The following is a 26,797-nucleotide window of genomic DNA, read 5'->3' as shown; positions in this document are numbered from 1 at the left end:
CTCAGGCCAGTGCTTCAATTTGTCTAGCTCACTTCACATTTAGGTTCTGTCTGTCAAAGCCTGGACAGGTCTTCCCAAGTTGATATTCTGTAAAAGTGTTATACGCATGTTACATCATCCTTCTCCCATCCATGAACCAGTTTATAACAAAGAGGAAAGAAGCTTCATAGAGATGATAAAAGGGAAGGAAAGCATTAGGTCATAGTTGACCTTCATTGCTCCAGTTTAATTGGAAATATGGCTCACCATTTCTGCAGCATAAATGGCTCTTCTGGAATTCTCATGCCTGACTTTCCAAAGTGGTGTTATTGTTCCTCTTTACTTCATTGGCATAGACAATCTTCTACCTAATATTTCTCTAAATATAGAGCAGTGGCAATGTGGGGAGCTCCAAAATTTACTGCAGGAGCTGTACTTTGCTGAACATTTAGTTCCGCTAAATTTTGGCCGTCTCATTACCCCAGTGCTGGAAATCACCCAAGAAGATTAGTCCTTCAGTAAACAGAATGAGAGATCCCCATTTGCAGGTGACATTTAAGTGTCCCATTTGGGTACAATCACCATGAAGCCTCTCTCAAATTCTGAACACAAGGTAGTTCTTTCTTTCCGTCTTCATTGTTTATTTCTTACAGGAGGGAGAGGAGACCTCTTGACAAGTCTTTGCACAGTAAAAAGAGCACTCGTTTAAGAGGTCTGCTTTGTCAGTAATTAATTACAAACCGTTGAAAAAGTAACTTAAACTCAGTTTTCTTATCCATAAAGCAAGGGGTTTCTTCTTCCTGATCTTTGCTTCTTTTCAGCCCCCAAAGTTATGATGTTGTGACCTCACCATCTCTATATGGTCAGGCGTGTCACATTTCTGTGTTTGCAGTCCCATTCTATCTAGAAGTCCCTCTTATTCTCTCCAAAGAACAATCTCTTATGCATGTATCCTTCAAGTCCAGACTCCTGTGTGACTTCCTCACTGATGTCTACCCCAAATCCGCAGGGGCAGATTAAGGTGCTTGGTCCCATGGGCTTCATTCATTTATTTGCAGACATTTATTGAGCCTCTCCAGGCACCAGGCAAAGTTGTGGGTACAGTGAATACTGCAGTGTTGAAAACAAACGTAGTCCCTGCCCTCATGGAGTTTACAGTCTCTCAGACAATACAGTCATAAACAACAGTGCCCAGGGTGATGCTTTCTGCAAAGGAAATACAGGGCGCCCTGGGCAGGCATAATGGGGGGCCCTCATCGAACCTAGAGGCATCAGGAAGGGCTGCTGAGGAACTGATGTTTAAGCTGAATCTTGAAGGATGGTAGGTGGAGCTGGCAAGGTTGAAAAGAATAATATTTCAGGCAGAAGGAACTTAGTTTCATAGGCAAATTTGGAAAAGAACTTTTACCGTTATGTAGTACTCACTGCCTGCCGGGCACTTATTCTCAGTGCTATATATACATTAGCTTGTTTCACCCTTGCTGTGAGCCCAGGAGGTAAATTCCATCTTCTCCATTTTATTAGATGAGAATACTTAGAAATACAGAAGTGAATAACCACTGGAGGTCCCATGGCTAATAAGTGGCAGAGTCAGGATTTCAACAAAGTCAGCAAATTTGGCTCCAGTGTCCATGCTTTTAATCATTGCACCAAAAGCCTCTTGTATTCACAAAAATGTATATAATTATGTATGGCTATGTAAATATATGTGCATGTACAAATATATGTATGTTTCATTATATACTTATGCATACATGTTGTACAAACACGTGTGAAGAGTATGTAGGTAGAGCGTGAACAATGAAGGAGAACATATGAAATGAGATTGGAGAGTCAGATAGGGACTAGATCATGGAGCATCTCATAAAGCAGGACATAGATTCTAGATACTGTCTTCAGGGTGATGAGAAGCATAAGCACGGAAAGCACTGTAAAATAATGTTAACAGCCCAGGTTCAAATCCTACCTCTGCTACTTCCTACCTGTGTGATTTTGGGGATGTTATTTGTCTTTGCCTCAGCTTTTTCATCTATAAAACAGGGATAATATTTCTGTCTGCTTCATAAGTTTAAGGAGTAAATAAATTGCTCTATGTAGTGTCTAATGGAGTAAAAAATATATCTTAGCTATGGTGATCAGATTTGTATTTTAAAAAGATCCATCTGCCTGCAGTGTAGAGAGTGGATTAGAAGGAGCAAGAATGGAAGCAGGGAGATAATTTAGGGAGCCGCAGTAGTAATGCGGCTACAGGTACACTCAGAGGGTCATTCTGATACAGTGGTTGCTGAAATCCCAGTGACAAGAACAGAGCCGGCTTTGGGTTTTTCACTGAGGCACATACTTTGTGGTCAGGCATCCTGCCCCTGAAGGAAGCTGGTACCAGTTGCAGCCTGGCCACCGGTTCCTTTATGCAGCAAGCTTCTCCAGCTTATTCTCAACACACATAGCCCCTTCTCTGCCTCTGACAATTCCTGGTACCTTCTGTCTCCATGTTCCTTAAGCCTTAATAGTCAGAGGTCCTGCCTTCGTTTATGGTTTAGTTCTTCCTTACCATCACATCGTAATCCTCAGGGCTGTCCAGAGGCTAAATCTCCCAAGACACAGAGGCATCGGGTCTGAGCAATTAGTTGTCTTCATGAGGTTTTGGATGAAGCATCATCCTACATCATACTGTTGGACCCTCTTTCTTTCTGGTGAGTGTGTATGACCAGTGGGGCCTTCCACTCCTTCCTGGGCTAATTAGAACCTGACTTTCCCAGAAATAACTGTCTTAGTCATGCACCTGTGTACCTTAGTCATATATCTCATGACCAAGAGAGTAATTGCAAGTGACCTAAAGTCAGTATGTGCAATAGTTCTAGTAAAAGTGTGGCCATAGATGATATGGACCTGTAGAGGGTTTTTTTCTCTTGTACCCCATGTATCTGGGGAAAGTAATTCTAGCCAAAATGAGAATTACCATGTCTATAAAACATAACTCGCCACTGTAAACAGTATTTGACAACCCTAGTCTGAGGTTTAAGATTCCTCCTTGCTTACCTTCTCCTCTGGGATGAACATTCTGGTAACAAGACAACTGCTAAAACAAATTCAAATGAGTGCTGTCTTCACCTCTGTATTGCCCTTGAAAGTTATGTCCATAGCACAATAACGTCCCTGTTCAAAATTTTCTGAACCTGCTCTGTGCTCTTTTGAATATTTTTAGTGGTGGCTGATGTTAATTCCTTTAAGAATAGACTTGGTTTTTTAAATACCATATTTAATTAAAACAAACTCCAACTCTAAAATGACAAGAGTTTTTTCCATACAGAGTGGTGTAATTCCTACAGAGGAGCCCAGGGCAATGGCAGGATGATTGCAATGAGTGTGTCGCCTCCCATTGTGCTAACTTTGAGGAGCAGCTTTCATTTCAGTACTGTGCTTGTTCCAAAACAAAATCAGGCATATTGTCTGTGTAGTTAAGTTTTTGTTTTGCATTCAGATAGTGTCATATGGCATGGAAAAATTGAGAGAGAAAATATTTAAATTCAAGTCTCTTTCTGAAGAAATTATAATATGAAGCCATTATGAATTCAAATTTGGTGGGGTTTTTTTGATTAAGCATGAGGTTATTATTTGTTTCTTACAGGTTGTTTTATTGTTTGTTTGGTAATCTTGGTATTTAAATGATTGTCTGATTTCAAGTGGTAAAATTTGCCAGGGCTTTTATTTGCTGGCGTTTTGTTTTCAGCCCAGTTCAGCACGTTGTAATAAGCATGATAAATTAGCTTCCCTAAGAATATTTGAAAACAAGTTAGATAGTTTTAAGTAAAAAAAAGATAAAAATCAAATTGCTTTCTTGAGCTTTTATACTTAATGATGAAATAAGGCACATAAAATGTGCTGTCAACAAGTTAGTATTCCAATAAATAGTAAATTAGATTCCAGTGTCTGCAGTGTCTGGACATTAGGCTAAAAGCTAAACTTAATTTTTTTAAGTATATCATAAATCTTGTTGAGCACTTTGGGTTCCAACCACTCTTTGCCAGTTATCGATCATGCGGATATATGGCATGTCTGTTGGCCCCAAATGGTGTTTTATGTTGCATAAGTTTAGATGTTTCATTTATTTATTTCTTCCCCGTCTTCACAGTTTGATTTTATCTTTTTTCATCATTTTCTGCCCATAAAGACATTTGAGAAAGAACAATTTAAGGGAGAAAAGCTGGAAGCAGGAAAATATTGAAACAAAGCTACTGAAGTAAGGAGGCGTGGAGTTATGAAGGCCTGGATGAGGGCAGTGGTGGCCAAACTTTAAGGAAATAACAGATGTAAAAACTCCTACAAAAGACTCCCATAGGTGGCTAACAAATCCTGTGACACTTAGGCTTCATACCATTGAAAAATCTAACTGAAAGCCTTGTTTTGACTTTTCCTTGGTTATTTGGTCCCCATGTATTTATTAGATGTTATTGTTTAGCTCTTAATACACTAAGTGCTTGATTTAAACTTCCGTGTTCTTACATTCAATTCTACTGTGAGTAGGGGATGTAAGACCTGTAGAAAATCACAGTACAAACTAGATGTGCAACATATCATTGAGATATAATTCAATTCACAAACCATAAAATTCGCCCACTTAAAGTGTACAAGTCAATGTTTTTTAGTATATTCACAGTTGTGTAAGCATTACCAAAATCAGTTTTAGAACATTTTCATCACCCCACAAAGGAATCCTGTGCCCGTTAGCTATCACTCTCTAAATGCCCTATTCCCCACTCTTCCAGCCCTAGGTAACGACAAATATACTTTTTGTCTCTATAGATTTGGCTGTTCTAGACATTTCATATAAATGGAATCATATGACAAGTGGTCTTTTGTGACAGTCTACTTTCACGTAGGATGATGTTTTCAAGCCTCATCCATATTGTAGCATGTGTCAGTATTTCATTACTTTTTATTGCCAAATAGTATTCCATTATATAGATATACCACATTTTATTTATCCATTGACCACTTGATAGACATTTGGATTGTTTCTACTTTTTGGCTATTATGAATGATGCCTATATGAACATTGATGTACAAGTTTTTGTGTGGACATATGTTTTCATTTTTCTTGGGCATATACCTAGGAGAATTGCTGAATCACATAGTAATTCTATGTTTAACCACTTGAGAAACTGCCAGACTGTTTTCCAAAGTGGATACACCATTTTATATTCCCACCAGCAATGTATGAGGTTTCCAATTGCTCTGCATCCTTATCAACACTTGTTGTTATCAGTCTTTTTGATTATAGCCATCCTAGTGGATGAGAAGTGTTATCTCATTGCTGTTTTGATTTGCCTTCCCCATCATGACTAATGATATTGAGCATCTTTTCATATGTTTATTGGCAGTCTGTGAAGAAATAGCCACTCAGATCTTTTGTCCATTTTTAATTGGGTTATTTATCTTCTTACTGAGTTCTATGAGTTCCTTATATATTCTAGACACAAGTCCATTATCAAATATGATTTGCAAATATTGTCTTCCATTCTGAGGGTGCTCTTTCCACTTTCTTGATAGTGTCTTTTGAAACACAAAATTTTTTAATTTTGAGGAAGTTCTATTTCTCTGTTATTTCTTTGGTTATGTGTACTTTGCTTTCACATCTAAGAAAACATTGTCAAATCTAAGGTCACAAAGATTTACCCCTACATTTTCTATAAAACTAGAGTTTTATGGTTTTAACTCTTAAATTTATGTGTATGATCTACTTTTGAGTTAATTTTTGTATAGGGTGTGAGGTAGGGGTCAAACTTCATTCTTTTGCATGGATATTCAGTTGTCCCAATACCATTTGTTGAAAAGATTCTTCATTCCTCATTGAATTGTTTTGGCACCCATGTTGAAATCAGTTGACCTTAGTGTGAGGATTTATTTCTAGATTCTCAGTTTTATTCCATGGAATATCCTATGCCAGTACCACAATATCTTAATTATTGTAGCTTTGTAGTAAGTTTGAAATCTAGAAGTACGAGTCCTCCAACTTTGTTCTTTTACAAGATTGTTTGGCTATTCTGGGTCTCTTGAATTTCCATGTGAGTTTTAGGATCAGCTTATCAATTTCTGTAAATAAGCCAGCTGGTAGTTTTATAGTGATTGCATTGAATCTGTAGATTAATTTGAGGAGTACTGCCATGTTCACAATATTAAGTCTCCCAATACATTTACATGGGATGTCTTCCAATTTATTCATATCTTTTCAAACTTCTTTCAATGGTGTTTTGTAATTTTCAGAGTATAAATTTTGCATTTCTTTTGTTAAATTTATCCCTAAGTTTTTTATTCTCCTTGATGTTCTTTTAAATGAAATTGTTTCCTTGATTTCATCTTGGATTGTTCATTGCTGGTGTATAGAAGTACAATTGACTTTTGCACATTGATCTTGTCTCCTACAACCTTATTTAACTCATTAGATCCAAAAGTTTTTTCGTGGTTTCCTTAGGATTTTCAATATGCAAGATCATAGCATCTATGAATAAAGATAGATCTACTTCTTCCTTTCCTATCTGTATGCATTTTCTTTCTTTTTCTTACCTAATTGTCCTGGCTGAACCTCCAGTACAGTGTTGAATAGAAGAGGTAATAGTGGATTTCCTTTTCTTCTTCCTAATCTTAGGGGGAAAGCTTTCAGTCTTTCTTCATTAAAATGTATGCTATTTGATGTAGTTTTTTTCATACATGTCCTTCATTCGGGTTGAGGAAGTTAGTTTCTATTCCTAATTTATTGAGTGTTGTTATCATGAAGGGGTTTTGGATTTTGTCAAATGTCTTTTCTGTCTGTTGAGATTGATCATAGGATTTTTGTTCTTTATTCTGTTGATATGTAGTGTATTACATTAGTTGATTTTCTGATGCCAAACCAACCTTGCATTCCTGGGATAAATTTCACCTAGTTGTGTTGTATAATCCTTTTATATGCTGCTGGATTAGGTTTTCTACTATTTTCTTGAGGCTGTTTGTTTTATAAGAGATATTGCTCTGTAGTCTCCTTGTGATATTTTTGTCTGGCTTTGGTACCAGTGTCATATTGGTCTCATGGAATAAATTGGGAAGCGTTCTCTCCTCTTCTAATTTTAGGAAGATGGTGAAGGATTGGTATTAATTCTTCGTTAAATGTTTGGTAGATTTCACCAGTGAGTGCACCCATCTGTACCTAGACTTTTCTTTTTGTGCATTTTTTTTAATCACCATTTGATTTCTTGTTGAAAATGTCTTCACATTTTCTATTTTGTCTTGAGTCAATTTATATAACTTGTCTCTATGAATTTGTCCATTTCATCTAAGTAATCTGATTAATTTGCATATGGTTGTATATAGTATTCTCTAATAAGCCTTTTTATTTCTATAAAGTCAGTAGTAATGGCCTTTCTTTCACCCCTGACTTTAGTAATTCGAGTTTCTCCTTTTTCTTGTCAATCCAGCTAAAGTTTTGTCCATTTTGTTGATGTCATCAAAGATCCATCTTTTGGTTTAATTGATTTTCTCTATTGTTTTTCTATTCTCTGTTTCGTTAATTTCCATTGTAATGTATTATGTCCTTATGCATACTTTATCTTGCTCTTCTTTTTCTGTTGTCTTAAGGTAGAAAGTTATATTATTGATTTAAGATCTTTCTTCCTTTTTAATAGAAGTGTTTATAGCTATAAATTTCTCTCTAAGTACTACTTTAACTCACCCCATAAGTTTTTTCATTCATCTCAAAGTATTTTTTAATTTCCCATGTGATTTCTTCTTTGACTCATTGCTTATTTTTGAGTATGTTAATTTCCATGTAATTGTGAATTTCTCAAATTTCTTTCTGTTATTGATTTCTAATGTCATTGCCTTGTGTTCAGAGAACATACATTATAGGATTTAAATCTGTTTAAGTTTATTGGGGCTTGTTTTATAATCTAATATGTGTTCTATCCTGGAGAATGTTCTACGAGTACTTGAGAAGAATGACTATTCTGTTGTCGTTGGGTAGATTGCTCTACAGATATGCTCGATCTGGTTGGTTTGTAGTATTGTTCTAGTCTTTTAGTTTCTTATTGATCTTCTTTCTAGTCGTCCTTCTGATTATCGAATATGAGATATTCCATTCTCCATTTATTATAGTTGAATTGTCTATTTCTCCCTTCATTTCTGTCAGTTTGTGCTTCATGTATTTTAAGGCTCTGTTGTTAGTGGCATATACCTTTATAATTGTTATATCCTCCTGATGGATTGACCCTTTTATCATTATAAAATGTCCCTCTTTATCTCTGTAGTCACATTTTATATTTTAAAATTTCTTTTGTTTGCTATTAATATAGCCACACAAGCTTTCTTGTGGTTGTTATTTGCATGATATCTTTTCCCAGCCTTTTACTTTCAACCTATTTGAATCTAAAGTGTGTCTCCTATAGACTGCATATAGTTGGATCTTGTTTTTATCCAGTCTGACAGTCTCTGCCTTTGATTAGACTGTTTAATCCATTCACATTTAATGGTAGTATTGATAGAGTTGGATTGACATCTGCCATTTTACTTTTTTTCTATATGTCTGATGTCTTTTGTGTTTCTCTACTTCTCTTTTACTTCTTTGCTTTGTATTAAGTGAATATTTTCTAGTGTAACATTTTAATTCTTTTAATGATTTTTAACTATATTTGAGTTATTTTATTTGTAGTTATTTTAATATATATACATCTTATCAGAATCTACTTACAATTTATACTAACTTAATTCCAGTGAGCTATAGAAAGATTACTCCTATATACCTCTGTTCCCTTTTCCCCCTTTCTGTCCTACTTTTATTATATATGTTACAAATTCAATGACATATTATAATTATTCCTTTATATAGTTTTATGTTTAAAAACGATGAGAGAAGAAAAGCAGGTATATATTTATACCTTTTGTTATATTGACCTTCATATTTACCATTTCTGTTTCTATTCATTTGTTTTTTAAATCAGACATTTCCTCAGATATATCCAAATAGTGTCAGCCAGAAGGATGGAGACCAGGCTTTGTGTATGGTTGTTAGTTTGTGCATGGCACAACTAAGAGTTATCACTCACATTGCATTTTATTCGTTCTTTTACTTTGACAATGTATTGGCAGATGGCTGAAAATGTCTTGTTCTAATGATTTCAGTATATGAAGCTCAGTAATTTACAGTTCTGTCCAATTAAGCTTTCTGTGATGGTGAAGTATCCGTGCTTTCCACCATAGGAGTCAGTAGCCACATATAGCTATTGAGCACCTAAAGAACTGAATTTTTCATTTTAATTAATTTTTGTTTAATTTTAAATAGCCACAGCTAAAGGTTTTCATATTGGACAGTGAAATTATAATCTCTGATGTCCCCAACCTTAATATTGTGATCAAACCTTGTAAGGTAGATTAAAGGGAAGAAACTCAAAATCAGTGCTGAAAGGGGCTGGCCTGGTGATGTAGTGGTTAAGTTCACGTGCTCTGCTTTGGCGGCCCAGGGTTCACCGGTTTGGATCCCAGGTGCGGACCTACACACCACTTGTCAAGCCATGCTGTGGCAGGCGTCCCACATATAAAATAGAGGAAGATGGGCACAGATGTTAGCTTGGGACCAATCTTCCTCAGCAAAAAGAGGAGGATTGGCGACAGATGTTAGCTCAGGCCTAATCTTCCTCAAAAAAAAGAAAATCAGTGCCGATACTTTCATATATTATAAAATTCCTGGGTTGGGCCGTGGGAATATTGTTTAAAGAAGCTGTTATATCTCTATCAGCCATCTAAAAACTCAAATGCAGATAGACAAAGATCTGGTACAAACACGCCTGTTTGGGGCCATGACTGAGAGATGGGAAATACACAGGGTCTCTGGAATCTGCTTGGGGCACAATGGAGGACCCATGCTTTCTGCCTCCATCTCACTGCATGCCATGCAAAGAGCCAGTAAGGAGGAGAGGTTCTTTTTTCTGCTTGTGGGAAACAAGGAAGGGAAAAGAAGAAATCTTCAAAGCTACAAATGGAAACATTTACCTTATGTAGATAGTAGTTGAGTAAAGGGAATGAATCCCATACTGCTCTCCATAGCAAATTTTTCAAAGAGTGTACTTGTGAAAGTTTTTACAGACTTTCAGAATCTTCTCTCATAGTCTTTGAAGTAAGGAGACAGAGGAGCGTATTATCCTCACTTCTCAGTGAGGCATGCCTTTCATTGTTTCCCAATACATGTTTTTCAGAGATATATTGATGAAAACCAACTGCCTCCAAATAAAACAGACATAAACAGAATGCCTGTCCACATGAGATAAAGCATGATAATGACAGGGTGTTTTTAGTTTCTTTTCCTTTCTTTTTTTTTTCAAGAAATGTCGATATTTAACTTCAGGTCAGTATATGTTAATGCCCATTGTGGTTTTCCCTTCTCTTATTAAGACATACAATAACGTTATACACTGTTATTTAATTGTCTCAAATAATGTGGTAACCATATCCCAGCTGCTTTCAAACATGGTTTTGAAATCCTGTTACCATTTCAATATAATGAAAGCCCACACTGCAAAGTCTCTGACATTTAACATTTCATTATCTGTGGGCTCATGTCAACAGTATAATCAGGAATAAAAGAAGAAATTACAATATTCATCCTCAACTCATCACGGGATAAAAAAAAAAATCTCCTTAAATGGATCTTAAATATCATTTTCCCTCTCTAAGGGAAAATGTGCTGCAAAGAGAAAAGTTAAAAGTCACATTCGCTCAACATTGTGCATAAGAATAAAGCCCACAGGTAAATTAAATTTTCCCACAGGTGAATTAATGCTGCCTCATCCATTGGTTCGCAGGTCATAGATCTGTACTGGGGAGTTGACGAAGATGAATGGGACAGCCCAGAGCTCCAGAAGACCCGCATGAAGCTGCTGGAGGATTGTTTGAAAACTTCTGCAGGTCCATGTTTTGTTGTGGGTATAAAAAAACTAATGCTTTATATTCAATTGTAGATGAATGTGAGAATTCTTGCTGATTTGTTATTCTTGAGGGGCTTTTAAAATGGAAGAAAAAATACTTGCTTTTCTGTATTTAAAAGTTTTGAACTGTCTCCTTGCCTTCAGTGTGTGAGAACAAAACCCTCAGCTTTCCATAAGCATCACTGCAAATTAACGGTGAATAATTTGAAATGGTAATCGAAGAGCTGGCTTGGGTTTGACAGCTATTTCCACAACACCTTGTGATCAACGATAAGGATTTCTGTGTTGGTGCTCAATAATTATTACCTAATATTTTTAATATTGTATAATGTATTCCATCATAGTGTCTCTATTTCTTGACATTAGAATTTCTGGCATTTTTTTTAAACATAGTGGCTGAAACATTGTTAAAGTAAACCAAATATACTATGTCAAATCTGCCAATAGAAAATGATGCCCTGTGAAAAAATTTGTTTTTGCAGTGATTTTCAGCTAGATGCTCATTATAAGCTACAAATTAAGAGATTTTTCAAGTGGACCATTCTTATTGGTTCGTCGTCATTTTCTGAAGGATACCCACTCCTCTGTGTAAACACAGTGGTAATAAGTGGGTCACACTAGGGCAGGTGATTGTGCAAAATCACGCCTTAACTTAGCATAAGAAAGAAGCTTATCTTGAATCCAAACAGATTCTACCAATTGATAAGAAAGTTTCCCCTTTCAACACAGGATATTCTGTGGCTGACAATCAGTGTTAAAATTACTAGTAAATGCTATGAAGAAAATATCATACAATCAAAAGCTAGGTTCAGTATATCAACAAAAGAGTTTTTAATGTTTATTCGCATATCCATCTATATTCAGCTACACATGCTATTAGGAAGACAGAGATGATATCAGAAATCTGACCAGTTGATAGTAAAGTTCTTTCCAAGGATAATAAGGTGCATTAAAGCTCTATAATATTTTTAGTATCAGTATATGGATAACTATTTATTTATTCACCAACTACTTACTGAATGCTGCTCTGTGCCAGTGGCTGCTCTTAGTGCTGGGGGTGGTGTGGTAGGTTGACCCACATGAAATGGTCATGTCATGGGCCAGTTTCTTATGATTTGACCTTAGAATTGAACTTTCTGTCCTCATGGAGCTTGCATTCTCCTGTGGGGGTAAACAGAGAGGGCAAGCAAAAAACAAAGAAATAAGTAAAATAAACAAGTCAGATGGCCATTAGTGCTATGGAGAAAAATACAGAAAGGAAGGAAGAGAGATAGCACCAGTGAGGGGAGAGATTTGTTATTTTCAGTAGAGTAGTTGGAGAAGGCCTCACTTGTCAATAAGGTGATTTTGGAGGGCAGACAGGAAGTGGGGCAGGAAAGAACCAAGTGGAAATTGTAGGGGGGCAGAATCTGCTACCCCAAAATGTGTCTCTTTGGTTTGATTATTTTTAAGAACAAAAGACTCAGGAAGAAACTTTGGCCTTCCCCTCAATTGCCTAAAAGGATTTAAGATAGCTCCTTCCTGGAACAGGAACCTAGCTAGGCCCATTTGATCCAAGTCCTCTCCAGTTATCATTGTCTTTGCAAGGCATTGCAAACTTTTGTTTACTAAACATTTGCTTTCCCATCTCCATGTGACTTGCCTTTCTCCCCTTTGAAGTCCCAAACCACTACCCCCAATATCCTCCCTTGTCTTTAGCTGAAGATGGTGTTTAAGGTGGTGGCTTTGGCCATTTTGGTGAGTTACTCAGTTTTCCTGGGTTTCTCCCATGTATACACATTATTAAACCTCGTTGATTTTCTCCTGTTATTCTGATTCATGTCAATTCAATTCTTAGACCAGCCAGAAGGACCTAGAGGAGTGAAGAAAATTTCTTACTCCCCTACAATATTCCAGATCAGGGTATTCCAGGGAATGGAGCTGGGAACATAGTAGGCATGTTCAAGGAACGGGAAGCAGGCCAGTGTGCCTGGAGCAGTATGAGCAAGAGGGGAGAGAATGGAAGTGGAAGCCATATCATGGGGCTTTATCATCTTGAAGTTGGTTATAACAATTTTACTCTTACTTTGAATGATATGAGAAGCCACAGGGTGTTTTGAGAGGACTGAAGCGATCTGACTATTTTAAGGCCTGCCATGGCTGCTGGGTGTAGGACAGATAGCAGAGTAGGAGAAACCATTAGAAAGCTAATGCAATAAGCCAAACGAGAAAAATACATAGTTTAGAGGGGTTGAAGAGTAGACATCTAAAAACAGCATCCTGTGGTCAGAACAGAATATAAAAAGTCCTGAAAGTCATGTTAGATTTCTGAAGAACTAGTAGTCAAAGAGGATTTAAGGCTATTTCCATGGGTCTTCAGAGGATAGAACTAGGACCAGTGGATGGAAATCACAAGGAGACGGATTCCAGCTCCAGGTGAAGAAGTTGGAGGATAGAACTTTCTTTCAGGTTTGGGGGTCATGGCTCCCTGGGTTCTGATGTCTCATAGCTCTGTGACCTTGGAGGAGTTTCTGTACTATTCTAAGCCTTAGTTTCCTCATCTGTAAAATGGAGATGATGATAATAGTTATCTACCTCCTGGGGTCATTCTGAGGATGAAATGAAATTAGAGGGCACTTTAATAGTGTCTCACATACAGTGACCCACAATACGTGTTAGTTGTTATTTGTTGTTGAAATCATTATTATCTCTCAGGGCTGTCTAAAGATGAAATCTGGCTCAAATCATAATGAGTGCACCACCAACAAAGTTGTCATCGAAGTAAAGAATACAAGCCACTGTGGCAGGGGTGCTGTAGAAGAGACTCAAACATTGGAAGACAAGTTAGACCTGATTCCGTCATGCTGAGAAAGCCACATTTGGGAGGCAGAAAGTGCTATGGGGGTGCCCTGGGGAATCTCCGTTGCTGTGATCTCCATAGCTCTATCCTGATCCAGCCTCAGAAATTCAGGAATTAGAGAGACATTCTTCCCCTTTTATCACCCTGTTGAGTATCATATCCAAACTAACTAAAATTGGTCATGGCCATTAATTCCAACAATTTGCTAGTAAGGGAATGAATAATTTAAAGACTTTGCAAGTTTGTGCAGGTTCTGAGAGTAAAGGTTAACTGGTAGAACAACAGTAACAATTTTACTGATTGGTAAACAAATCCTTTATCCCTCCTTTTGCTTCCTGTTACATATTATAACTCAGGGCAACCAGGATGAAACCCTGTGGGTAGAGTAGGATTATTCACCCCAGTGATCCTGAATCACACAAGGCTTATCTCACTGCTTATAGGAAAAAGTACGTCTCTCGTGGCCTTTCCTGTTGTAACTATGGTAACAGTTGGCGTCTGTGTGTCACTTCTGAGCTCCAATTTCCTTGCCCAGTGCTCCCTTGTGATATTTCTAGAAGTTGGAATGATCCCTGTGGTCTGCAAGGCATGGCATATTACTTCCCCTAATACTAAAGTCTTTGGCAATAAAATTTGCCATTGCTGAATGAAAAAATGTTTTTATATCTTCATACACTTCACAGATATTAGCCCTTATGTTAGATACAAATAAATTCAGGAACAAACAAAGATTTCATGTTAAGTACCCAGGTAATTGAGGCCCAAAGGGAACTTGGACTCAAATGTCATAACTGCTTGGCTCTTTTTTACTTCCTTTCCTAACACTTGTCCTTTGGGATGTGGCCTGAGGTCCTAGAGACATGCAGACTGTGCCTGCTAATCCTACACAGCTGTTTGTGCACATGCTTTTGGTCACAAGGAGAATAGGGCGATAGAGAAAGGTGCCTGGACATGTGTCCAATTCTACTTTCAGAGGATTAACTTGAGAGACAAGTCGTCCTGAGAATACGTCATCTCTACTGAGGAAGAACAGCGTTTGTAGACGTCTTGAGGGAAGGCACAGACAGTGGGGATAACCCGGAATTTTTATTTTACAACCTGAGTTAGAGCCCTGGTTGTGACAGATCAGGTCACTAGCCTTGCCATGCTTTAGTTATCACAGCCATAAAATGGGGAAGTAATCGCAGTAAGCTAAATGTTGAATAAATATCAAAGGTTTGTTGTGGGAACCAAATGTGATGATGTAGGTGAGAGTTCCTGGTAAACTATAAAGGACTATACAACCATTATTAGTTCTTATTGAATTGTGATGTTGGTTATTTTCAAATGAAAATAAAATGTTCTTATTCATCCTGGACATTTATGTGGTATTGGAAAATTTTCCCTTTGAAAATGTTGATAGTCCAAATGTAGAAAGTATTAAAACTTGATTCAGACAGTCAAATATTAAAGAGTTTTTGAGCTCATTCTTAACAAACATCATAAAATGTAGAGAGTTTATATTAATTTGCTAGATATGAATTTACTGGAATTTACTTAATTAGACCTTGCACGGGCTTCCAAGGAAGGATTTTGATCAGGACAGCAGCTAACAGGGAGACAGCTCACAGCTGAGTCCAAAGTTACTGTCTGCTTCTCCTTTTAAGTGCAGAGAATTGCCTCAGCCCTCACAAAGTGTGGAAATTTCCTCACCAACTTAGTCCATAAAAAATCCTTTTGAAGGGGGAGAAGAATATTGCCTTTTGGAGAGAGCAAAGTCCATGTAAATGCTAATTATCTCATCCCCATCCCTCTTCATGATATATGATTTTGGAGAGAGTGGGTTTTCTTCTTGTCATCCCTCCACACTTGGAGTACCCCAAAAGAATTGCTTGTGGAGTTTGAGCACTGACCCTGGACCTTGAGTGAAGTCCTGCCTCTTGTCAGAAGTTGATAAAAGGAAGTGCTCTGCTGGCTTGAAGAACTGGGGTTTGAAAAGCTTAGTTATAGCATTGGAGGAGCTGCCCCCAGTGTGTGGGACTCTGGGGGACGCAGATAGTATCTCACTACGTTCCCCCAATCCACAGTGTGGATGATATGGAGATTCACTGAGGGAGAGGCATTGGCAGGCTACCCTAGGAGAGCCAAGCCACACACCCAATAAGGGGAGTGCCAGTTACCACTGATGGAGATAAGTAAGAGGAGATTCCATGACTTCACATTCAGAGGGGTGTTCCCCATTTCTTAGAGTCAGGACAAAGAGAATGCTGCCTGCAGTATGCTTTGTCAGTTCCCAGAAGTCTCAGGAAGCCAAACCCCATATAGCATCTCATTGGGGCTACCAGATTGCACAGACGTGACCAGGCATAATTTGTCAGTATTGGATAGAGAAGCAGCCGAGACCAAAAGAGTGGGACTACTGCCATCATTCTTACCTAAGTGTAAGCAGATGCGTAAGCACATTCCCCACCACCCCAACATACATGCTCACTGCCATCAGTGTCACCAATAGTGTGGGACAGAGAACAGAGCTGTCCATGAGTTTGCCTACCAGAGGTAGTTCTTGGCAGCTGCACTAAAACCAGTATGCACAAAGTGGGAAGAAGGAAGCTCAGAGATACACATTTTGGACTGGGCTAGATTTTAAGCCAGAAATATGAAAACTTAAGGGACTGGCCTGAGAAATCTATCATTATTCAGCAAGTTTCAAGTTTTTCCACTAGGTAGAAGAGTAAAGACAAGATAAAGTTCATAGCTTTTACCGGTAAAAACTAAACCTTTCCATATTTGTACATCGAGTGACACTACGGAATCAGCATATAGATCCCCTGTCTGTATCACCTCTGTCACCACTCTCCTTCAGAGTTAAATTATGCCTACTTGACAGTTCAGGCTCAGTTTCTTTAAATAATTTTCAGTTAAAGAAAACCATACAGTGAGAGTGCTTAAATCACTGAATTTGAAGAACTAGGTGTTTTTATAACAGTTTAGCTTTGGAAAATATTTCATTTTATCCACATTCCAATATGTGATTATTTACACTTTTTAGGTACACTAAATAAAATACACATGTGAAAAACAAATGCTTAATTTTGCTTTGTACTTTAATGAAATGTACAGGCTTTTGTACGATTTAATAAGTACAGGTTTACTAATCAAAATGTACTAAAATGGGAAAATAGTTATTGATTTGAATTAGAAAATCATCTGAATTTAACAATCTAGATTTTTTAAAAATTTATAACTAATCTAAAATCTCAGATTTTCCAGATATATTTTGCTTGTGTAATCAAGAAAAGCAGACTTCTTTACATATAAAGTTAAGCTTGTCCAGTTGAAATCAACTACTCATCATAGTTCTAAAATAGGTTCCAGTTAGGTTCCCATAATAAATTACTTGATTATCACCAAAGGAATGTTAGAATGGGCAAACATTGAAAACTATTATTGAGAAGAAAGCTAGTTATCTTACTGGTAGAAGCCAAGAGAGAGCCATTTAGTCAACTGTTGTTAGTATAGAAAGTGTTTCCACAATAAATTTTTGTTAACACATAAGCTATTTCCATAGTTTAAGCCACCACTTCACAGTTCATGTAACACAGCATATTTTTGTGTGGTAAAAAGAATTATGGAGAAAAGAAAGTGAACTGGAGAGCAATCAACCTCTTTATAACTTCATTGGTAAGAAAAATGTTCACCTTAAAACAATAGCAGAATGACTTCTGCTTCTGGGTAGAATTGTAATAAATTATAAATGTCTTTTTTGGTTTTTTTTATGGTGAGGAAGATTTGCCCTGAGCTAACATCCATTGCCAATCTTCCTCTCTTTTGCTTGAGGAAGATTAACCTTGAGCTAACATTTGTGCCAGTCTTTCTCTATTTTGTATGTGGGATGCCTCCACAGCATGGCTGGTGAGTAGATCTAGGTCCATGCCCAAGATCTGAACTCGCAAACCCAGGCCACTGAAGTGGAGCATGTGGAACTTTAACCACTTGGCCATGAGGCTGGCCCCTAAACATCTTATTTTTAAACAGATAGTAGAGCTGTGGAGACAAACATCATTAGACAAACTTGATTTCCAGAGAGGAGAGTTCTTTCTTGGTGAACTGGCTTTACAGATAGAGGAGCCCCAAGAGCATCAGCAGTTTTCTCCACGAGACATTTGCTGAGCATCAGGCAATGTGGGATGATAGAAAGCTGGGATGGAAAAGCAACGTAAAGACTCCCACAATCTCTTGGTTTTACAAGGCAAATTCCACTAGAACCTAATATGAATATTCAACACATCTTGCCATTGAAACATTGTAATTCAAAATAAACTGAATCCAACTAAAACTACAATCTAATTGCACCCATTTCAAATATTGAAGGGATTGACATGATTAGCTTCTTAACCTATCACTTTAATGTAGGAAAAGGAGCCCCTAAATAATAGCTCTTTTAAATTAAATGCCCAAAATACAATGAAAATTACAAGACATGCAAAGAATCAAGAAAATATGATTAATAAGAGAAAAAGTAGACAATAGAAATCAACCTCCCAGATGACTGAGATAATACACTTGGCTGTCAAAAACTGTTAAATAACTATTATAAATATGTTAATGAAAACAGAGGGAAGCAGAGGTGAAAGGAATGAGAAGTTGGATAATTTCAACACAGAAATGGAATCTATAAAAAAATATAAAAATCAAATGGATATTTTAGAACTAAAAGATACAGTATCTAAAATTAAAAACTCATTGGATGGGCTTAAGAGTAGACTGAACACACTATAAGACTAGATTAGTAAACTCAGAGAAATCAATAGAAAATATCTAAATTGAAGTACAGATTTAAAGAAAATAGGAAAAACAATAAAAAGAGACATGTGAGGCACAAACAGCCTCACATAAGTGTAACTGAAGTCCCAGAAAAAGAGAGAAAGAGGATGGGAAAGAAGTAACAAGTGAGAATTTTCCAACACTGTTTAAATACATAAACTCACACAAATTCAAGCAGCTCAGTAAACTCCAAGCCAGAAAATTGCACCTGAGCACATTACAGTAAACTGCTGAAAACCAAAAATGAAAAGGAAAAAACTTAAAAATCCATCAGAGGGAAAAAGAAAATCATTACCTTCAGAAAAACAACAAAAAGAGACTATCAGTTGACTTTTTGTTTTTTCTGGGAAAGATTCGCCCTGAGCTAACATCAGTTGCCAATCTTCCTCTTTTTTTTCCCCCTCCCCAAGGTCCCCCAGTATGTAGTTGTATATTCTCATTTTAAGTCCTTCTAGTTCTTCTGTGTGAGCCGCTGCCACAGAATGGGCACTGACAGACAAGTGGTGTGGTTCCACAACCAGGAACCAAACCTGGGGCACTGAACTCCAACCACTAGTCCATCAGGGCTGGCTTTCAATTGAGTGGTTTTTTTTTTTCTTTGAGGAAGAGTAGCCCTGAGCTAACATCTGCTGCCAATCCTCCTCTTTTTTCTGAGGAAGACTGGCCCTGAGCTAACATCCACGCCCATCTTCCTCTACTTTATATGTGGGTTGCCTACCACAGCATGACTTGCCAAGCGGTGCCATGTCCACACCCGGGATCTGAACCAGTGAACCCTGGGCCACCGAAGCAGAACATGCAAACTTAACTGCTGTGCCACCAGGCTGGCCCCTCAATGACTTTTTAATAGAGAAGTTCTGAAAGTCAAAAGACAATGGAATGACATCTTTAAAAAGCTAAAAGAAAAAAATGGCCAAGCTAGATTGCTATACCTAGTGAAAGTATCCTGTAAAAGTGAAGATGAAATAAGGATGTTTTCAGACAAAAACAGAAAGAGTTTGTCATCAGCTAACCCACATTTAAAGAAAAACTAAAAGATGTTTTTCCGCCGTAGGAAAAATGACCACTGATAGAAGCTATGATAAGAAGGAATTAAAAGCACTGGAAAGGGTAATATGAAAGAATATTAACTGTGTTAAGCAACAGTAATATTACTTTGTAGTGATTATAACATAAAGGTAGTAAGATATAAGATCAAAATAGCTCAAAGAGTAAAGGGGACAAATATAGTTAACCTCTTTTAAAGGTAGTCTTGCATTATTTGAGAAGTGATAAAAGTACAAATTTAAGCTAAATTGTAATGTCAGGATGAATATTATAATATCTCTCTATATAGGAAAACCACTAAAGAGGAATTCAAAAGGATGTAAATAAAAATCTCATGGAAGAGATAGAATAATAAAAATAATGCCTCTAAAAGAAGACTGTAAAAGAAGAATAAAGAATGGATGGAACAGATAGATGATAGCCTTAAACCCAACTATTTCGTTAAATGTAAATAGACTAAACACTTCAATTAAAATACAGATTCAACTATATACTGTACACTAACCAAAAGAAACATATCAATATCATGCAGTAGGCTTTAAGTTAAGAAGATAAGGGGACATTTCATGATAAGTTCAATTCAGTGGAAGGATGTAATACTCCTACATTTATAAACACCTAATAACATGGCTTCAGAATACATAAAGCAGAACTTAACTAAAAGAGCCATAGACAAATCCATAATAATAGTTGAGATGTTTTACAAACTTCTTTCAGTATCTGAGTGAATAAGCAGAAATAAAAAATCAGTAAGTATGTAGAAGATTGAATAACATGATTTATTGATGATGACCTGACATTTATAGAATGCTAAAACCAATAACTACAGAATATACCTTTTTACCGTTAGACAATAGGACATTTGCTAAAGTATTATCCATCAGTATGATGGGTAATAACTCAAGTCTCAGCAAATTTCAAAGGATTGAAATCATACTAAGTTTGTGCTCTGACCTCAGTGGAATTAAAAACTAAAAAACAACTGAAAGGTAGCTATAGAATCTCCAAATATGTGGAAGTTAAGCAACATAGTTCTAAATCAACTATGGGTCAAAGAAGAAATATCACAAGGGAAATTTAAAAATACTGTGAACTGAACTAAAATGAAAATACAGTGAGTGTATCAACATATGTGGGATTCAGCTAGAGCAGTGCTTAGAGAAAAACAGTAGGAAATGCATAGTTTGAAACATGTATTAGAAGAGAATTTGGAAATTAATGATTTAGTTGTCCATCTCGAGGCTGGAAAAAAGAGAAAATTGAATTTAGAGAGATTAGAGGAAAGAGGCACATTCATTAGAATGCCGTAGCTTTTAAAACACTTTCAAAGATTTTTAGTATTATTTGTACCTTTAAAGATAAAAGGATGATAGGACTTTAGAACTGGAAAGAACCGTGAGATCATTAAGTAACTAAGTAGTTTAAAATCCTACATTTTACACAGGTAAAAATTGAGACCTAAAGACATGAAGGTATCCAGTATTTCCTGACTCCTAAAATATGCCAAGTGCTGTGCTGAGTACTTTCCACAGTTTCTTTCTTATACCAACTCATTGAGGTCATTATTTTTCCAACTCTATCACTGAGGATGCTGAGACTTAAGTAGTTTCTGTAATTTGCCTGAAGTCTTACAACTAGTAAGAGATGGAGTCAAATTCCAACCTAGATCTCTTTAGTTCTAAAGCCCATACTCTTCCTACAACAGGACCCTAAAAGGTTTAATTAGAGGCCATAGTGAGGTCTCGAACCCAAGTCCCTTTTGTCCAGTCTGTTTCTTCCACTAGAGAAGTACAGGAATTGTATCATGATGCTCTAGTTCAGTTTTGTGGAATTCTTCCACATACAGTTGAATGAGTCAGATAAAATAATCACTGGTCTAGTGTGCAATGTACTTTTCTCCAGTGGGGAATGAAGCTGTGTTGCCCAAGGCTTTATTAAGACTGCTTAAGCCAACCATTAAATTCTACAAAAAAACTTCGATTTTTTAATCTAATTTCCCTGGACAGAGAAACTTGAAGCTGCCAAAATCTATGCATGAAAATGCCATATATGCAAATCGTGAAAACAACACAGATTTCTATATTTTTTTCCCCTCACACTTACACAGTATCTACTACAGTATAGAGTCCAAATCTGCTATACCACACCAACCTAAAGTCTCCATGTGGTTCTGGAAATGCATATTTCACAGTGTTCAGTAAAACAACCAGCAAATCTATGTAGTGCCTATCATGTCTAAGACTCTGTGCTAAGTTCTCTGAACAATACCTGAGTACTCTGTGCTCAGAAGTACAAAAGTAAGTAATATACCATCTCTGTCCTCCACCTAAACAGAGAGAGAGAGAGAGAGAGATGTATGCAGTTAAATATGATACAGTTTGAGGAATGGCATAATATGCTGTTAGACAAGTGCTATGGGAGCCAGATGGAGAAAGTGAGTTGTTCCAACTCTGGGTCGGAAAAGACCTCGAGAAGAAGTGATGTTTGCACTGAAGGTAGAAGGACTAAGACCTTTCCATCTTTAGATCTAGAGCAGAGGATGTGAGGGTGCCTTGATTGTCCAGAGCCCAGCAGTTCCTGAGTGTAGTTAGGATATAGGCTTAGTGACAGGGCACTGGGGAACATGAGGCAAGAAATGTAGTCTGAGGCAGACCTTATAAGTAATTTTCAGTTTACACTTGTTAGCAGTGAGGAAGACATTCTGTCCAGATTTGTGAGTCTGGAGGTAGTGTTGTGAAGAGGCTGGAAGTGAGACACCTAACACAGAGCACGGTCAATGTCATGATGCAGGTTAATGATAATTTGGTGTGGTAAGAGGTGAAATAGAGAGGTGGGCATAGATTAGAGACATTTAAAAAATAGAATTGATATTGACTATTTAAATGCAGGAGTTGAAGGAGAAGGATGAGTCACAAGTGATTATGCTAATACACCCAGGATATTAGCTCTTCCATCCATCCCACCATCATAGATGGTGTAAGTATGCACACAAAAACATATTATAGAGTAACCTACAAGCCAAATTTACAAAAGGTAAGCATTTGCTGAAAATAAAATCTATACTAACCAGCAAGAATATATAATATTCTTCATTACTCACACTGTGTGTTTTCTTGCTGATTCTTTTCTGTCATGGGCAGTATGGGAGGAGAGTGAAACTAGTAACCAAGAGTGAATAAGGAGCAAGATGAATCACAAAATCGGTGTGGACCATCAAAATTCTGTGAACCGTTCTCATATTGGTTTTTACTTTTCTTCTTTAAAGTATGAGGAATGAGCAGTTTTGTAAATGTCTAATCATGGGTCAAATACAAGGAAAATTTTGGGGGTGGAGATCAAAGCAGATGTTCTCCTAACTTGTAAATATGCACAGATAGGGGCCAGCCTTGTGGGACTTCTCTGTTTTATGCCGCCTTCTGTATTCAGCTGTCCCCAGCTGCCCCCAAAGTACCAGGAGGTCCTTCTCTTCTTTCTGTTCATTCTCTTCCTTCCCCAGATCTGAGATGCTGGAGCTTGTGCAGATTTAATTGTGGAATGATTACTGCTCCTCACCCCTTTTCTGCTTTGATATGATAATTTTCCAAACCATATTTCCAGCCATTCTGCAGATCTCAACTGAATGGTTTGAGGCAATTTAAATATTTCAGCATTTTTATTTATTTACACGTGATAGTTCTGATTGTGGAAGAGCTAATAGTTTTACCTATTTAATTTTAACTTGGAGAAAGGGAATCTCTGCTTATTTTTACTTAGTTCAGCACTTATACTTTGTCTACTATACAAAAACATGTATTGTTATTAATGAATGCTCCAAGTTCTCCAAACCTATCTTTAAGATTTCTGGACTAGAATCAAATTCTTATATACCAACAGAAATATTATACATAATACATAAATAATAATAATAATACATGATAAATATTATGCATAAAATCTCTCTTCATGCAAATGAATTGACCATGGTGCTTTCCCTTAACTATAAAATTATTCTCTTGTCCAAACCTGGGAGCAGGCTTGTGGGTTTTTACCCAGCCTTGGGAGAGGCAGCTGAGTAAGCATTTGGAAGAGGCTTTGAATTGTGTCCTTGTGAAAATGGGGATTAATTGGTCTTCAGCTTGAATCAGTCTTAAATATAGAGGTGACCCTGATTAACCAAGAACAGGGAGGCAATTGTATCTTAATTGCCTATAGCAGTCTCAGTCAAGTACTGGACTCAACTTTTTCCAAAATGTAGCAGATGAATTAAGCATAAAATGAACCTAGATTAGTCATTATACCCATCTCTATACCTCATTTCTTCAAGACAGGAAGATCAATGAGGCTAAAACTTGATTATAGAATGTTCAGCCCAGCCATAGTTTTTACTAGTTTTGCAAGCGTGTTATCTGCCATGAACAAACCTAAGATTATGCTTCTGAGTCTACCTGTGGGACCCCCACATGGACCACCACTCTTGCCTTTACTTTCTTATTAATCATAATCCCTATGTTTTCTAATTTCCTCTTAATAGATGGCCAAAATAGACTATTAAACAATTTCTTTAATAAAGTTCAGCATGGAAAGCTGTTCCTGTTAATTTTTATCAATGATGCAATAATGATTTCTGCTTTTATTCTAGTTAAATCTGTTGACGTTTCTTAGGAAATTGAGGCAAGAGGCTTCCCTTTTTCTCACTTTATCATGTGTAATCAATAATTATGGTTAACATGAACTGGCTCATGTTTACTTGAGGGTACCAGGTGTCTCACTCAGTTCTCTTTTTTGACATTACAAACCAGTCAACTGAATTTATGTGTAGCCTTTTTGTTCCTCTGGAGAAAATGTTAATATAGGTACTTGTAGTCTATCTAATTTTGCCCTGTAGTGCAGAATAATTTTTCCATTCTTAGAAGTTTTTCTAACGCAAATAAATGGATTCTTACAGTGACAAACTTCTGCATTTTAACAGTGTCCTTCTAGAATGAAGCAGAATTGTATTCATAATAATAACATTCATAAAGTTTGAGAAAAGAATGCCGTATGTTTTAGGGGATCAAAATGTCGTTTGTTTTTTGAAATGTCGTGCATTTAATAAGGCAATCAGTAGTGTCATACTCATATATAGTATATTGAACATATGCTGCTGTGGAATCCTTCCAAATAATTGTTGGGTGAAATTAAAATAAGTTTTATCTGAATAATAATTGTACCTTTAAATAGCTAAATTGTATCTCATTTTACCTACTACTTCTATTATCTCTAACTCAACAGTATTGTTAAAACTAAACATTTCTTTGACTCATATTCTTCATTCAAAAAAAAGTCCAGCTTCTTATATTTGGAGATTTAGGGATCTATGTAAATATGTGAAACAGTGGGACATTTATACAGGCTGTATTGTGAGAACTTTATGTGAATTCATTAATTCACTCTTCCCAATAATGTATGGGGAATTTACTGTTGTTCCAACCATTGTACAGATGAGGTAACTGAGGGAAAATAAAGGATTCCTGACTCTTGCCAGGACACACTGCTCGTAAGGAAAAATACAGGGCAGGACCAAGGTGGTCTGGTGCCAGGGTCTATACATTAACCACTCCACAGTGTTGCTTCTCAAGTTGTCTTTGCCCAGCTTTTGTTTCCTCTAAATTAAGATGTGCTCATTTCAAACCACAAGGTCCTCTTCATCACTGGGTCTTAAATTCCCTTGGAGCATGGGCATCTACCAGTAATTTACCTTTTTGGTATGTTTTCATCTCAGATAATATCAAGATCAGAGGGTAGAATTCCTGACTTCCACTATTCTTCCAGTTCCAATGCATATTTTTCATTCTCTGTTAAGGACACTCACCTGCCAGTGTGCTGTGCAGCACTGAAATCTCTGTTCATTTCTAGGCATGATTAGGTTATCTTTCCTTGTCTCCCATAGAATCCATCACCGCCCCCCCATCTTTGGGGAGAAAGGGAATGAAGGAATACAGACTTGTATTATAAATATCCTCTGACTCTCCCAGCTTTACATTGAACTGTGAAGATACAAGCAAAGATAAAAATTTTACTGTACTAAAAGCAAGATCAAATCAGGAAGAAATTCAACTACTTAAAAGACACGTAGAACTAAATTAAGATTCACAAACTGTGGGCATAAATACTGTTAATTGGAAACATTTCCTTGACATTCTTTATGTGCCAGGCACTGTTCTGCATTGTATATATAGTAATTTGTGTAACCTCACGACAGTAGGAATGAAGTATAAGTACTGCTGTCATCCCCAATTTACAGATAAGGAAACAGGCACACGAGTTGGGATTTGAAGCCAGGCAGACTAACTATGAGGTTCATGATCTGAACTACTCTAAACACTTCTCCTGCCACTTGATATGAGGTGCTTCATTCTGACTTCACTGCCTACTCTTTGCCTCAAAATCCAGATCAGTTGCACACAGTTCACTGGGCAGTCATCCATGGCTCTGCATATACAGCTTTCCAAAATGGTTGTCAAAATTCAATCAGTAAAAATTCGGGGGCTACAAATCCCTATAAACAAGGAACATGATAGAGGTTTGGTAGCTTATTGCAATTTGGCATGGATATTCTTAATCAACCAGTTGCTGATTGGAAATACCTTAATACCACCCCATTCTGAGAATTCTAAATATTCGTATCCCCCATCACTGAAGACACTTAGAGAATTAGCAACAGTGGTGGACAGAAGACCCAGCTCAAGCTACTAAATGCCTATTAGACACTGATTTCTGGATTAGGAAAAAGGATATCAATCTGTTCTCCAGCCACAGATGGAGGAGGAGAGTTGACTAACACCCAAGTGGACAGAGATCAGGACAAAAGAGCAAGACAGACATCCTGTATATTCCCCAACATCGTTTGAGGAAAAAGCTTTTGAAAAACATTATACAGATTAAGAAAAATGGTCTAAGAAGAAGGTAATATATCTGAAAATTATTTGCTACAGAAACAAAGGACTAGAAAACATGTTGGCATCTTAGTAGCATGCAGAAGACTCTTCTGAGACTGAAAATCCTATGATGAGAACAGACTAATGTGAAAAAACAGCTAAATGGGAGGGATGGAGCGACTTGCAAGGAAAGCAAAGAGTAGAATTAACATAGTAAAAATCAAGTCAGTGATCAGAGAATAAACATGATATGGTTTCTTGGTATTTAGAAGAAAAAGAGAGAG

The 26,797-nt window shown here is 37.0% G+C and overlaps 1 protein-coding gene across 2 annotated transcripts in view; it reads left to right on the top strand.

Annotated features, from left to right (window-relative positions):
* NWD2 (NACHT and WD repeat domain containing 2) overlaps positions 1-26,797 on the top strand; it is a 161,256-nt gene that overhangs the window by 76,405 nt on the left and 58,054 nt on the right. For both annotated transcript variants that reach the window (XM_070612971.1, XM_070612972.1), the window contains one exon: positions 10,806-10,922. In XM_070612971.1, the coding sequence (XP_070469072.1) occupies positions 10,806-10,922 (117 nt within the window). The remainder of the gene's footprint in view (positions 1-10,805; positions 10,923-26,797) is intronic.

This window comes from Equus przewalskii, chromosome 3 (genome assembly GCF_037783145.1).
Source record: "Equus przewalskii isolate Varuska chromosome 3, EquPr2, whole genome shotgun sequence".
NCBI lineage: Eukaryota > Metazoa > Chordata > Mammalia > Perissodactyla > Equidae > Equus > Equus przewalskii.
This window is presented reverse-complemented; position numbering and strand designations above follow the sequence as displayed.